Source organism: Neovison vison, chromosome 11 (genome assembly GCF_020171115.1).
Source record: "Neovison vison isolate M4711 chromosome 11, ASM_NN_V1, whole genome shotgun sequence".
NCBI classification, from domain to species: domain Eukaryota; kingdom Metazoa; phylum Chordata; class Mammalia; order Carnivora; family Mustelidae; genus Neogale; species Neogale vison.
Window position 1 is genome coordinate 118165944 of NC_058101.1, and position 15022 is coordinate 118180965.

Sequence of the window (15022 nt, forward strand, 5' to 3'; positions counted from 1 at the left end):
CCTTCATTATATTCAGAGATGGCCAAACTGAACTGCTGACTGCCCAAATACTGTTGGTATAGAATGCCATATTTAAGCTTGAGACTATTTTCCTTTATTTCTCTGCTTTCACAGTGAAATACATCAAGCATAATTTTTGTTAAGCTCTAAAACTTTCAGCAGGTGATAACATCATGGAAACAGAAACTTACCCCCCAACATATTTCATTTGGAAACTGAAGTTCAGAGAAAGTCGTAAAAATTCAATTTAAGTAAGATTTATTGATTGCCTAGAGTGTGCATGATGGTCTATTAGACACAATGAAACTCAGGCACAAAACAGACAAAAGATCCCTGGCCTCAGGTACTTTATGATCTACCTATTATAATACAGATTAGAAAGAGTAAACAAACAAGTTATAGGGCAATGCTTACTTACTAGAATCAACATGATAGGGCAGTAATTTAAGTAATCCAGAATGGTGTCTAATCCTAAAATCATTTATAAAATGCATTTAGCCTTGAAATCCACAGCACTTCAAACATGATAATGAAGTTCCACTGCAGATAAAGTCACAAAGATACAAACACACTTAAGAGTATTATTAATGATTTTTGTTATTTTGGATCTTCTGTTTTCTTCTTATTATCGTTCGAAGCCTCCGTAATACCAGTTTATCAGACAGAAGCATGTCATCTTGTTGTTCTAGATAATCCAATAAATTCTCGGTCCATTCAAGTGCAGACTTATGGCTAATATGTTTCTCTGGATTCAGATCTGCTTTTCTAGTCTTATTGTAATGCTTTTGTTCTGCAGGCTTGGCCTGGTCCTCAGCACTTTCACTGTCAGTTAGCACCTGACAGCTTGAATCATTACTCCGAGAGTCAAACCACTGATCAATATTTTCAATGTCAACGTGTTCACAGGCTTCTGTATTCTGTAAAACCGTTGCTAAGTTAGCTGCTAAAATAGCTCCTTCATCAATGTTCATGCCTGAATTTTCTTCATTGCTAGGGAAAAGTTTTTTCCATGCTTTGGTTATGGTACTTGATTTTACCATGTTCCAAGCTCTTGATACCTCATAAATTGCATCCAACACTGTCAAGTTCTTCCAAAACATTTTTGGGTCAATTCCCTCACCCATGTATTTCTGGAGAAGTCCTGCTCTGTAGTATCTTTTTACTGTGGCTAGAACTCCCTGACTCATAGGTTGAATTAGACTTGTGACATTTGGTGGCAAATATTTCACAATTATTCTGCCATCATCTGAACTCAATAATTCTTCATTTGGATGTGCTGGGGGAAAATCCAAAAGAAGCACTGCTTTTTCTAGAAGCCCCTGAGACTTCAAATGCTTCTGCACCTGTGGCACAAAGTATTTTTCAAACCACTGTCTGAAAACAGAATGTTCTATCCATGCACTTTTTTGACTGAAATAAGTGACAGGAAGGTTTGAAAGGTCAGCTCCTTTGAATGCACGGGGCTTTTTTGCTTTTCCCACAACACAAAGATTAAGTTTGTGCAAACCAGTGGCATTTGCACAACACATAATAATGATTCTCTCTCTGCTTGATCTATAACCAGAGGTATTTTGCTCAGTTTCAAGAGCTAATGTCCTTGATGGTAGACATTTCCAGAACAATCCAGTTTGATCAGCACCATAAATCTGCTCAGGTTGTAGATTCTCTCTCTCAACAAATTCCTGAAAGTTACCGCAAAATTCACTGGCAGCAGTTTCATCTCCTTTTAACTTTGTTCCTTTACCAGCAGCCTTTGGAATACCGTGGCGCTGCTTAAACCGAGTTAGCCAGCCAGATGACGCATTAAAATCACCTTCCATCCCCAGAGCATCAAAAAAGAATTTGGCTTGTTTTGCACAAATTGTTCCAGACACTGGAATCCCATCTGTTTTCTGTTGGTTAAACCACTCTATCATAACCCTATCCAGTTCCTCATATGTTGATGACTTCATTGACTTACGTTTGGATACCCCACTCGTAGGATCTGAACTGTTTGCATAGTTTATTATCCTTTCTTTGTTCTTTTTAATATCACGAACTGTGGATTCACCAATTCCATACACCACAGAAAGCTTTTTGAAAGAGATGCCTTCCTCAAGTTTCTTAATAATGTCAAGCTTGTCCTTAATTGTCAACACCACACGCTTACGTTTCCCCAACATTTTAAGAACAAGATATTTAACAACTTAGACTTGAATACAGTGAGACTAGAAAATGGGGTTTTACGTTCCCTTTCTTGACCCCGCCTAGACCTAGATGGATGGTGTGCTGGTCAATTTCCAAGCCGGGCCTATCAAGACTCTCTTCACTTTGCTGTTTTAAAGCCTACAAAGTTCTTTCAACAAGGACTAGTTTTAATTAACCCTATCTTCTTTCTTCCTCCTCACTCAGTTTGAGGTCTTTTCCTGTACTGCACTCTCAAAGGAGATTGCGACTAATACCGTACCAACAAGGTTTCTAAAACAGTCCTATTTTGTATTCAGTTCTTGCCATCATTACAGATGAGATACTTTGCTAAAGGGACTAAGACTCAGGTGGGGCTATTTTGGGAAATGTGCTAAGGAATAGTTTAAGAGAGGACTTGTAGACAGGACATATAGGAACAAATAATGGAAAAACTCATCCCTTGACCTCTGTCTTTGTCAGGCTGTGCACGGTATGGAATGCTGCCTCTTCTAGGCAGGACTGCTAGAGATTATCAAGTGAGTGGTTATGAAAATCATAGGCAAGCGAGGTAAAGCAAGCTGGACAGAAGTGAGCAGTGAAAATGGACAAGCAGAAAACTTTGTACTTTAACATGACACAAACTTACACCTAATGTATTTGGCAACTGGAAAGGCAAAAGGTGGACAAGAGGTGGTGTCACATGATTAAAGAAAGCATTAAAAACTTCATTGGTAGAAATCAGAACTCATGGCAGAGGGTATGAGGTGGAAGGCTCAGTGAAGATGTTAAAATAATCCTGGTGAAAGATGATCCTCGATGGGCCAACAGAAGTAGTTCCTGTGGGGAGCTGTACAAGCACTCGGTGCCTCCGAAACCTAAAGGAAAATACCAAAAATATTTTTTTTCAATATCAGGGTCTGTGGCATTACTCATATCTATCCTGAAACTGTACTGAGAAAATTAACGCCTCCTATCAGTGTGATGACAAAATCCGACAAATAATGCTTTTAGGCATTATCTGGAGTGACAGCGGGACCTGAATTGCCTACCTCCTGAAATTAAGAGGTCAGAGACAAGCCGTGTTAGCGAGGGCCTCTCCCCGCAGGGCGAGCTCCGGAGCGCGGGACGTCTTTGCTCACGCGGAGGGAGCCCGGATTCCTCCGTGGACGCCGGCGACCAGGGTGTCACCGCCGCAGCGAGCGAGCGCTTGGCCCAGGGGACGCCAGTCAGCGGGCCGGGGGCATCGCTCTCCGCCAGACAGCGCGGCGGCCAGACTGCCCTGAAAGCAAATGGAGTCTCTAGAGGGTTGCTGACACTGGTGGCGCGGTAGCGGCAGCGGCGGCGAGGGGCGAGCGTCGCCGCCGGAGCCGGAAGGCGGGGGATTAGGGTGCACGCGCGCGCCCCCGCAGGAACGCTGTGTCGGCGAGGGGGCGGGGCCTGCGCGGGCGAGTGCGCGCGGCGTGGGGGCGGAGTCTCCAGTGAGAGAGCGGGAGGGGGCGGGGCCGCCACTGCAGCGTCTCTAGGCGCCGCGTGGGTTTCACTAATGGCCTGACTGCTCCGGGCTGCCAACTAGTTCGCCAACCAGCAGGGGGCGGTACAAGTCCATTCTGTCTTGGCCCTTCTTTCAGTGGCTCTCCTCTGCGGGCGAGGCTTTCTCCACTCTCAGGTGAATAAAAATCGCACCCTCTGAGGGCTCAGGAGAAAGCTGCGCATCCTCAGGTGCCTCGAGCGGAACGCGAATGGGGCTGGGCGAGCGCACGTGGGGCGTGTTTACAAATAGCGGCCGTTGCACCCGCGCCTCCCAGCGCCCGCCAGCTGGGACTGGGCCAGTCCGAGCCAGGATCATGAGCGAAGGTAGGAGCGAGCGGACGCGCCTGCTGGCGGAGGGCAGGAAAGCTGGCTCCCCTTGGGGACCGGGTTCAGGAGAGGAGCTATAGGGCTTACACTCTGCAACACCTACCTGAGCAAGCCCGGGGTCCCTAAGGCGCAGGAGGGGTTGGTCAAACCGGGTGTCGACTATTTCCACCCTTGCTGCGCTGCTCCAGGGTTTAAGTCACAGTCACTATAGAAGGGGCCCCTGTGCAAAACCGACTGCACCTGGGAGACGCGTGAGGCTGTGGGAGGCTCCCTCATGAATTTCCTGCCGCCCCTTTACTCCTTCTGCTTCTCGGTAATAATAAGGGAACCGCAGTTTGACAAAGAGTCCCTTGGTTTATTGTAAGTGGAGATACCGTTCGTTTCTATCTTGGCATTCTAAAAGGGCCGAATGCCAGCACCTGTGCACTAGTAACCTTTGCGATGAACCACGCTTTTTCCCCCTTCCCGGACTCGGTTCCTTGGGCCCTCGGAGCCTTCCCAGGGGAAGGGAGTGGCTGCACCTTCCTCCCGCAGCACCTGTTTACCAAGGAAACGCATTTAGCCTTTTCTTTCTGTCGTGTGTGTGTGTGTGTGTGTGTGTAATACTTTGAAAATTGGAAAAGGCTAAAGTTTTCCAATACCTGAGCGTAAATGTCTAGCCATTTTCATTAACATAAAGTAATACAGTAATTTGTCATTTATTTGCAAAGGCCAGATTGTTGCTAAAAACGTTTCAGAAGGGAACTGACCTGAGCATTCGTACTGCAGCAAAGAGATGTTCCTTCTAAGCCTTCTAACTGTCTGACTCCCCCGCCCAAACTGCTCAGTTGCCTTCCTGAAAACCGCAGCCGCGCTGTGTCTGGCGTGAGGGAAAATCGTTGGGCTCCTAGTTAGGCTGCGAAGTGGCTTTTGACAAATACCTGCTTTTCCTGAAGGTAGACCTCCCCCTCCCCCACCCTTCACCCGATCGATCAACCAGGCAGTTTTGGCATTGTGGGTTGACTGTTTTTGGTAAAGTACAACTTGATGCTAGTTTTGTATCACTTTCAAAAGTTTACCTCCCTCCACCCCCCCCCCCCCGCAGTTGTAAGAAGCGTGAAAACAGTTGTAGCTGATACATGACCCATTCCTCATACGGGAAGAGAGCTGACATTTCTGAGTGCTAACCAGCGGAGGTGGCTTGTAAGCAGAAGTTAGCAGCCTGGCTTCCCCTTGCCCGCCAGCCTACTGGCGTCACTGGGTCCAATTATATATTTAAATAAAGCAAACCCTGACTCTTCTCTCCCTCCGCCAGTATCTCTGGGGTTTAATTTCCTCCCAGATACCACTTGGATCATTTTCCTGTTTCTGCTGCTTCTCCAACTTGCTCCTGCCTTTATCTCTTAGAGCGGTTCCCTTTTCATCACCTTGTGTAAGTTCAGCTCTGGAACACGGCCCACACGCCTTGATTTCCCCAAAATACCTCACACAAGGTGGTTGTATTTAGTTGACTTTTAATGAGATTTTACCCTAGACAGCTGTGTCTTTACAGACGTTAGTTTTCTCTGACTTCTTTTTTATTAGGGGAAGGGGTTGCTATTTGCCCCGGATTTATATTCAAGTACAAGAGGTGTGTATGGGGGGAAGGGGGAGAACCTTAAAATAGAACATGTTTTGTTAGGAGCCAGGTTGGCCACAGGTAACTTCTTACTGTCTGCTCTTCGCTTTGGGTCATAGCCTTATTCCATCTTTCTGTGCCATCCTCTCCTTTCTCCAACATTTTTCTATCTCAAGATCCTCTCTCGCCTTCCCTCTCAGCTGTGTGTGAAATCTTGAAGATTCTTATTCCTTCATCATACAGAGCAACTTTGTATCCTTTGTTTTTTTTCTAACTATCCCTTACTGTTCGCTGCAGTTTATTCTCTAATCAGAAGACATTTCACTTCTTAGGGAGTTTTGCTACCAGTATCTCTTTCCTTCTAGGTTCTTATGATAGTCCTTAATCCTAATACTTGTACTATCGGGGATACCTCTGTTTTATGTACAATGAAACAAAAGCTAAAAAGTATGTGAATCTATCAAACGTAGGTGGCAAAACGAAGAGTAGAGCCAGACCTGTTTGGTTTTAAAAGCAACATGCTCTGCCACACCATCAGAAGTGAGGTCTCTAACTCTCAAAGATGTGGAAAGAGGAAAAACTGATGATTTTTGCGTAAAGTTGTCATTTCTTAAAATGGAATTTTTAAAAAAGATTTTATTTATTTATTTGACAGAGATCACAAGTAGGCAGAGAGGCAGGTAGGCTCCCTGCTGAGCACAGAGCCCAGTGTGGGGCTCAATCCCAGGACCTTGAGATCATGACCTGAGCCGAAGGCAGAGGCTTAACCCACTGAGCCACCCAGTCTCCCCAAAATGGAATTTTTGACATTAACCTACCAAAAAGGCCTTCTAGTTGTGAGGGTACCTTAAATCTGCAACAGTGTTCATCAGACATAGCCTTTGGTTCGTTGGAAGGTTGGTTTTCTGAAGCTACTCCAATTCACCTGAAAGTGAAGCTCTAAATTCCCTTTCTTGCTGAGATAATATCAATGCAAATACATTTTGTGGCCTCATTTTCAGTAGTATGCTTTATGCTTGATAGTGTTACAATAGTAATAGTGTTATAATCTCTAGGTGGAGTAAATTGTGACTTTTAAAGGAACTTCTTTCTTTTTGGGTTTCATTTACTTTATCAGTGACCCTCATTTATTTGGAGATTTTTGTATAAGTAACTCAAATTAGCTACTCTAATTAAAGCTTAAGATAAGGGCATGATACTGTTAATTCAGCATTAAACCGATTTAATATCAAGTAGTAATTTCTCTCAGTAATTGAAAATTACTGCCAATTGAAATAATTTCACAAAAACCATATACTATTCACCTACTTTAAGGGACATTCAATTTTGAGGGGAATTTCTAAAATATAATTTATTTTTCTTTTAGAGAGTATGTGTGCACAAGCGGGGCGTGTGTGTGTGTGGGGCAAACAGGATGTAGAACTAAAATGAAAACTTGTTCTTTGAAGTCTCTTTTGGCTCTAAAATTATTTTACCTTGTATTATAGACAAAAGTTTGAGGTATTCATTTTTAATATAAAAATTCCTTTTATATGGCTAAAAGTAGAAATACTTTTCCACTTGAAAATTTCTGGACCCAAGTGAAAGATCAGATTACTCACTAGAAAATCCTTTATCTTTTTTTAAGAAGTTGTTAACATGATATTGAAAGATAGTGATTTTTTTTCATACTCATGAGTCCTATCGATGTCCAGTAGGAGGCTTTTAAACTTCATTTTGTTTTCTAGGTTTCCTTGTTGGCTGACTGTAGGTTGTCAGTTCACTGGCAGCATAGGCAAAGATAAGAGGATGAGTTCCTAGGAAGATAGAAAAGTTTTAATACAGTAAAAAAAAAAAAAAGAAAATTGCTGGTGGAAATGTTTAAGGAAAAGTTATACTTGCTTTCTGAAAAACTTGTGGACATATATTGAGGAAACTGGTGATCTGCTAAGTGATGGTGGCAATGTGGGTTGGAAACTTGAGTGAAGCTTGTATACCCACTCTACCTTTCGAAACCTGCCTGGTTTCCAGCTGTTCTCTAAATGAGCCCTCAGTCCCTTTAGATTGGTCAGATCCATTTTATTGAAAGCCGCTGCACACCACCAGACCACACATGCTCCCTGTCCTCAGCACCTGCAGCTTCGGGCTTTGACTCTGCTTGCTGTTGTTCTACAAGCCTACAACATCCTCTCCTTGCTCTGTTAATCTGTACATCCTTATGTTCTAGTTTGTCTAGAAACCTTTCCTCAGGGTGCCTGGGTGGCTGTCAGTTGAGCATCTGCCTTGGGCTCAGGTTGTGATCCCAGGGTTCTGGGATCAAGCCCAGCATGGAGCCCGCATGAGGCTTCCAGCTTGGCGGGGAGTCTGCTTCTTGCCTCCCTACACCCTCTCCTACCCACCCTCCACCTCATGGGGCTCCACGAGCACCACTCCTGCTGCTCTCTGTCTCTCTCAAATAAATAAATAAATCTTCAAAAAATTAAAAAAACAAAAACAAAAACCCTGCTTCTCCCCAAGGCTACTCCTCAGACCTGATGGGTCAGAATCACCTGGGGTCCAAAATGTAGCTTCTGGGGCTCACTCCAAGGATGGAGCCCAGGAATTTTTGATTTTCAGCAAGCATCTCAAGTGATCCTAACATGCTAAAGTTTGAACACCTTGCATACTGTAACCGTTTTGAATATGGGTTCTTCCCTCTAATAATATATTCTTTTAGAAGGGAGTTTTTCTTCTACCCTCCACTTTTCTTCCTAAACTGTAGACCATCTTTGAAGGAAAATAAATTCAGAAAAGCAAAAAGGAAAACAAGCATGCCAGCATTCAGAGATAATAACTCTAAACATTTTGGGGTGTAGCCGTTGTCTTTCTTATATCAATGTAATTATCTCATATATAGTGTGTGTGTATACATTTTTTAATGAGAACAGGAAGTCCTAATATACATAAAATTTTATATGTACTCTTAATAGCATATTATATTTTATTATTGCTTCTCATCAGCCAAGTATTACCAGGAATACACCTGTTGCCAAAACTGGGCTTACTGCCGCAGCAAGGGAGCCCCAGCCTTATTTTGGAAAACCATGGAGCTTGTTATAGGATTTGGGTAAGGTGATTTTAGGGAGGCTTTCAGGAAGTAAGGAATCTCTTCTGGATTGGGAGCTCTCAGAAGGCAGGAGCAATTTGACTCTTGAGTATCTTAATTTTTATTCCAGAATCTAGAGGGCGAGGCTAGAGTGTCATTGTAGTCAGTCATGGTCATCAGTCCTGCAAGCTAGGACGGGGGGATGTTTGGTCATTTTTGTGGTTGCATTGCAGTTCCCACTCCCTTCTTACATTTCTATTCAAACGGAATTGTGCAGTGATCTTGTTTTTTGTCTTATTTTACCGCAGTCATAGAGAGTCCTCCTCTAATGTCTATGAAGCTGTTTAGGTTCCTCAGGGTAACATGATGGCCTACCTTCTTCCAAGCTTCCAGCAAATCCTCAAAGGATCTAGGGTCCAAAAAGCTTAAATGATAATCATTGGTAGATAAGCTTATTCAGCTTTGAGACTACCCCTTATTTAGCTATGTAGATAATATCACGATGCAATTCTTAGATTCTCTTATGGTTGAAGATGACCGCTATTAATACCTGGCTTCCATGCTTCTCGTTTAAAAAGGCCCCATGATAATGCTTCTGAAACAGCGTCAATCAATTTTCAAAGTTTTCATCACCCAAAAATAAATCCCATACCGTTAGCAGTCACTTCCCATACCCCCCGCCCCCAACCCTCTCTCCTGCTCCTCAGCCTTTGGCAGCCACTTGTCTCTGAGGATTTGCCTATTGTAGACATTTCATATAAATAGAATCATATAATATGTGTACTTTGTGGCTGGCTTCTTTCATTTAACATAAAGTTTGCAAGGTTCATTTTCTAGGATGAATCAGTATGTCATTTTATGTATGTTATCAGTACATCATTTTCTTTTATTGCTGAATAATCCATTATATGGACATATGACATTTTATTAATCCATTCATCAGTTGTTGGAAATTTAAGTTTCCATTGTTAGACGCTTATGAATAACACTGGTATCAACATCTATGTGCAAGCTTTTGTACATATGGACATTTGGATATATGTTTTCATTTCTCTTATATAACAGATTGGGATTGCTGGGTCATATGTTTAAACTTTTTTAAAAGGATTTTTAAAAATTACTTATTTGAGAGAGAGGGAGAGCTTGAGCATAGGGGAGAAGAAACAGGCTCCTCTCTGAGAAGGGAGCCCAACATGGAACTCGATCCCAGGACCCTGGGATCATGACCTGAGCTGAAGGCAAACGATTAGCTGACCAAGCTACCCAGGTGCCCCTATGTTTAAACTTTTGAGGAGCTGTTTCTAAAGCAGGTGACATCTTTACAGTGTATGGGTACCCTGTCTTAGTTTATTCATACTGCTAGAACAAACTACCACAAACTGGGTAGCTTATCAACTACAGAAATTTATTTCTCAGAGATTTGGAGGCTTGGAAGTCCAAGGTTAAGGTGCCAGCAGATTCAGTGTGATGGCAAGTTAGGACTCCCTGGATCAGAAATGGTTCCTTCTTTCTGCGTCTTTCCACATGGGGGAAGGGCAAGGGATCTCTGGGTTTCTTTTTTTTTTAAAGATTTTATTTATTTATTTAGCAACAGAGATCACAAGTAGGCAGAGAGGCAGGCAGAGAGAGAGGAGGAAGCAGGCTCCCTGCTGAGCAGAAAGCCCAATGCAGGGCTCCATCCCAGGACCCTGGGATCATGACCTGAGCTGAAGGCAGAGGCTTTAACCCACTGAGCCACCCAGGCGCTCCTGGGTTTCTTTTATAAGCACACTAATTCCATTCACAAGGATCCCATTCTTATGATTCCACCTCCAAGTGCCATCACACTGAGCATCAGGATTTCAACATATGAATTTTGGAGGGACATAAACATTTAGACTGTAGCAGTCTTCAATTTCTCCACATCGTCACCGATACTTGTTACTATCTTTTTGATTTATCATCATCCTAGTGTGTGTGAAGTGGTATGGCATTGTGGTTTTGATTTGCGTTTCTCTGATGGCTGACTCAAGAGTCACTTTGTGCTTATTTGTTATTTATGGTTCTTTTTAAAAAGATTTTATTTATTTATTTGACAGAAATCACAAGTAGGCAGAGAGGCAGGCAGAGAGAGAAGAAGGGAAGCAGGCTCCCTGCTGAGCAAACAGCCCGATGCGGGGCTCGATCCCAGGACCCTGGGATCATGACCTGAGCTGAAGGCAGAGGCTTTAACCCACTGAGCCACCCAGGCGCCCCTATTATTTATGTTTTTATGTATTTTTTATATTTATGTATTTTGGGGGGGAGAAATGTTGATCCAGATCCTTAGCTCAGTTTTTATCTTGATTATAATAGAGTTACAATTTTGAGTGCTGAATAATCCAATTTACTCTTCCTCCACTGGCTTTCTTAGATGAGAGACATAATAACCTTCTGAGGAGTATCTTGTGTTTTTAGTCCAACCGATCTTGAAAATACTGTTTGGCCATTAGAGACTCTTAATCTCACAGAACAAACTGAGGGTTGCTGCGGGGAGGGGAGTAGGGAGAGGGTAGTTGGGTTATGGACATTGGGGAAGGTATGTGTAAACCTGGAGATTCACAGACCTGCACCCCTGGGGATAATAATCCATTATATGTTAATAAAAAAATTTAAAAATTAAAAAAAAAGAAAATACTGTTTGGAAGATACTGTCCTTTTACCTAAGGACTCATATGATAAATTCCGAGTATTTTTAACGTCAGGAAAAAAAAAATGTGACTTCCAGATGAACTTTAGCTTTGTCTGACTTAAGAACTCAATATGTCCATTTTAGCACTGACTTGCACAAATCTGTCAGCTTAAGACTGTGCTTTAATTGCCATAGCTAATTCATTTTGATTTCCCAGTGCTTGTTTTTTTCTTATTACTGACTGATTTTACAATTTTTAATGTTTTAATGGTAACTCTCTTTTTATATTACAGTTTCTCAATCATTGTTTTGGAAGCATGTAAACAATAAAATGAAGAGACCAGATAGGCAGTACTTAGTGATAAGCTGTGATAAATAAGTGATAAAATAAAAGTTTATCTTCGTGATAAACTTTTTGGGTTCCAGAAACAGTCTGGTTCGTACTCCTGCCACCTATCAGCAATGGAATCTCCTATTGGTTTTATAAAACCTTTCACATTTGGAAAATGGGAGTAAAAATCATACTGGTTGTGGTTTTGTTAATAAGGATGAACTGAAATAGTGTGTTTAAATCACTTTGCAGAGTACCTAACACTCTGCACTAAGCACTAATACTAGCTTTGATTTTATTATTTCCTGCATATTTTAATTAGAAGGAAATACCTATTGTCTCTTAAACTAAGAAAGGAGGCTTTGAAAGGAGCTACAGCTAGCTAAAAGACAACTATGGTGGGAAAGGCCAGATTAATTCATACACATGTAATGATACTGTAGAGCATTTATGAGGGTGGATTATATATCTATGGTTGTACTTATTTTTTTTAATTAACTATGGTGTACTTACCAAGGGATTCACAAAACTACCTGAGGGTTCTCATTTCCTTAACCCAAAACAGATGCACATTTTCGGTCTTTGCTTTAATCCTAAATCACAGCATATTACAAATATTGTGGTTTGGGCAGATTTTTAGAGTTAATAATTTGAATATGTATGTATACTCACATAAAAACACCTATATACCCACACCCACCAACACCCACATATACATACTTTTCCCCCAGCTCTTCTCTCTCTAAACTTAACTTGTAGTGTTCACAAATTTCTGTTTTTCCTTCTCCCTTATGTCATACATTGTGTTCTTTTCCTTTGGGGATGTAATAGTGGAACTACCTAACAATTTGGAAAGTCCCCTATCAACATGTACTGAAATTGATGTACAATTACGTGATTGCTTGTTGAGAAGAAACTTACGGGATTATTAAGCCATCATTTTGAAGGTGACTGGAATTTTAAAATTTCTCACTTCAATGGGCAGTTTGTTTCCAGTACTGTTAAAAAGAAACAGGCTGATTTATTTAACAAAGATCTCTGTTAACACAATACAGGAGTTAACTTTGCACTGAACTTTTTGTTCCTAAGTTGTTGGTTTTCTTTTTTTAAACAATGGGACGCCTGGGTGGCTCAGTTGGTTGGACGACTGCCTTCGGCTCAGGTCGTGATCCTGGAGTCCCGGGATCGAGTCCCGCATCGGGCTCCCAGCTCCATGGGGAGTCTGCTTCTCCCTCTGACCTTCTCCTCACCCATGCTCTTTCTCACTGTCTCTCTCTCAAATAAATAAATAAAATCTTTAAAAAAAAAATAAAATAAAAAAAATAAACAATGGGTGATTTTAGCTTGTCATTGCTACGGTCACAGAAGAGAAAGGTTTTAGGTGAGTTTTTAAACATTCATTTGAGTATAGTTGACATACAATTTTACATTAGTTTCAGATGCACAGCATAGTGATTCAGCCTCTCTGTATGTTATGCGCACTGCAAGGGTAGCTGCCATCTGTCACCACACAATGATATTATAATACTGTTGATGGTGTTCCTGTGGTGGGCCTTTCATTCCAGTGATTTAATCATTCCATCTTAAGCCTGTATCTCCCACTTCCCTTCATCCATTTTGCCCATTCCTCTGCCCCCCTTCCATCTGGCATTCATCAGTTCTCTGTAATATAGATCTGATTCTGTTTTTTTGTTTATTCATTTGATTCATTTAAGACATTCCATACATGAATTAAATCATTAGGGCATTTATCTAGGTCTGACTTATTTCATTTAGAATAATACCCTTTAGGTCCATCCTTGTTATTACATATGGCAAGATTTCATCCCTTTTTATGGCTGCATAATACTCCTGTGTGTGTGTGTGTATATGGGGGGTGTATGTGTGTATCATCTATATTTATAAGGGATATTGGTCTCTTGTGTGTGTGTGTGTGTAGTATTTTTGACTGATTTTGGTATTATCAGGGTATTGCTGATTTTGTACAATGTATTTGGTAGCTTTCCCTGTTCTGCTTTTTCATTATACGCTCTAGCTCCATCCATATTGTTGCAAATGGCAAGATTTCATTCTTTTTTATGGCTGAAAAGTATTTATATATATATATATATATACACTATATGTTGTATATAATATCTATATTTTGTGTGTGTGTATATATATACACACGCACATATATATATACACACACACACACCACATTTTTTCTTTATCCATCTATTGATGGACACTTGAGATGCTTCCAGCTATTGTAAATAATGCTGCAGTAAACATAGGGATGCATATATGCCTTCGAATTACTGTTTTTGTATTCTTTCGGTAAATACCCAGTAGTATGATTACTGGATCATAGGGTAGATCTATTTTTAATTTTTTTAGGACCTTCTGTGTTGTTTTCCACAATGTCTACACCAATTTGGATTCACATTAGCAGTGCACTCAGGGCTCCTTTGTCTCCAAATCCTCATCAGTACTTGCTGTTTCCTGTGTTTTTTATTTTAGCCATTCTGACAGGTGTGAGGTGATATCACGTTGTGGTTTTGATTTGCATTTCCCAGATTAGTGATGTTGCACATATTTTCATGTGTCTGTTGACCATCTATATATCTTTGCAGAAATGTCTATTCATGTCTTCTGCCCATTTTTTCATTGGATTATTTAGGGGTTTTGTGTGTTGAGTAGTATACGTTCTTTATATATTTTGGATATTAACCTTTTATTGGATATGTCATTTGCAAATATCTTCTCCCATTCAGTAGGTTTTCAGAATTGTTGGTATTTTGATGGGCACTGCATTAAATCTGTAATTGCTTTGTGTATTATAGACATTTTAACAATATTCCAACCCATGAGCATGGAACATCTTTCCATTTCTTTTCATTGTCTTGAATTTTATTTTTTAATCAGTGCTTTATAGTTTTCAGAGCACAGGCCTTTCATCTCTTTGGTTAAGTTTATTCCTAAATATTTTATTCTTTTTTGGTGCAGTTGTAAATGGGATTGTTTTCTTAATTTCATTTTCTGTTTCTTCACTATTAGTGTATGGCATTGCAACAGATTTCTGTACCTTGACTTTTGTATCCTGCAGCTTCACTGAATTTATGTATCAACTGTAACAGTTTTTTTGCTGGAGTCTTTGGAGATAGGCATTTCTGTGTATAATATCATGTAATCTGCAAATAGTGAAAGTTTTACTTCTTTTCATCTTCAATTTGAATGCCATTTATTTTTTTGTTGTTGTCTGATTGGTCCAGGTAGGACTTCCAGTACAATGTTGAATAAAAGTAGAAAAGCTCTCAGGTATTCCCCATTGAGTATGATGTTAGCTGTGGGTTTATCATGTAAGGTCTTTATTAT

The 15022-nt window shown here is 41.0% G+C and overlaps 2 protein-coding genes across 3 annotated transcripts in view; one reads left to right on the forward strand and one right to left on the reverse strand.

Annotated features, from left to right (window-relative positions):
* Positions 1-241: 241 nt before the first annotated feature.
* On the reverse strand, positions 242-3504 carry TIGD2 (tigger transposable element derived 2). The gene is made up of 2 exons (XM_044224505.1): positions 3216-3504; positions 242-3041 (listed from the first exon to the last, which is right to left on the reverse strand). Exon 2 carries the CDS (start codon positions 2160-2162, stop codon positions 585-587), a length of 1578 nt encoding a protein of 525 aa, XP_044080440.1. The 5' UTR covers positions 2163-3041; positions 3216-3504; the 3' UTR covers positions 242-584.
* A 312-nt stretch (positions 3505-3816) lies between these two features.
* Positions 3817-15022, forward strand: part of FAM13A (family with sequence similarity 13 member A) — a 362418-nt gene continuing 351212 nt past the window's right edge. The window contains exon 1 of one of the 2 annotated variants that reach the window (XM_044224511.1): positions 3817-3832. The gene's annotated coding sequence lies outside the window, so the exon portion shown is untranslated. Of the gene's footprint in view, positions 3833-3940; positions 4021-15022 lie in introns of those variants that run through there. The other variant, XM_044224510.1, reaches the window with a different exon arrangement.

Bases quoted from the DNA above. Each gene is read 5' to 3' on its own strand.
- TIGD2 (XM_044224505.1), bottom strand. From the start codon at position 2,162: ATGTTGGGGAAACGTAAGCGTGTGGTGTTGACAATTAAGGACAAGCTT.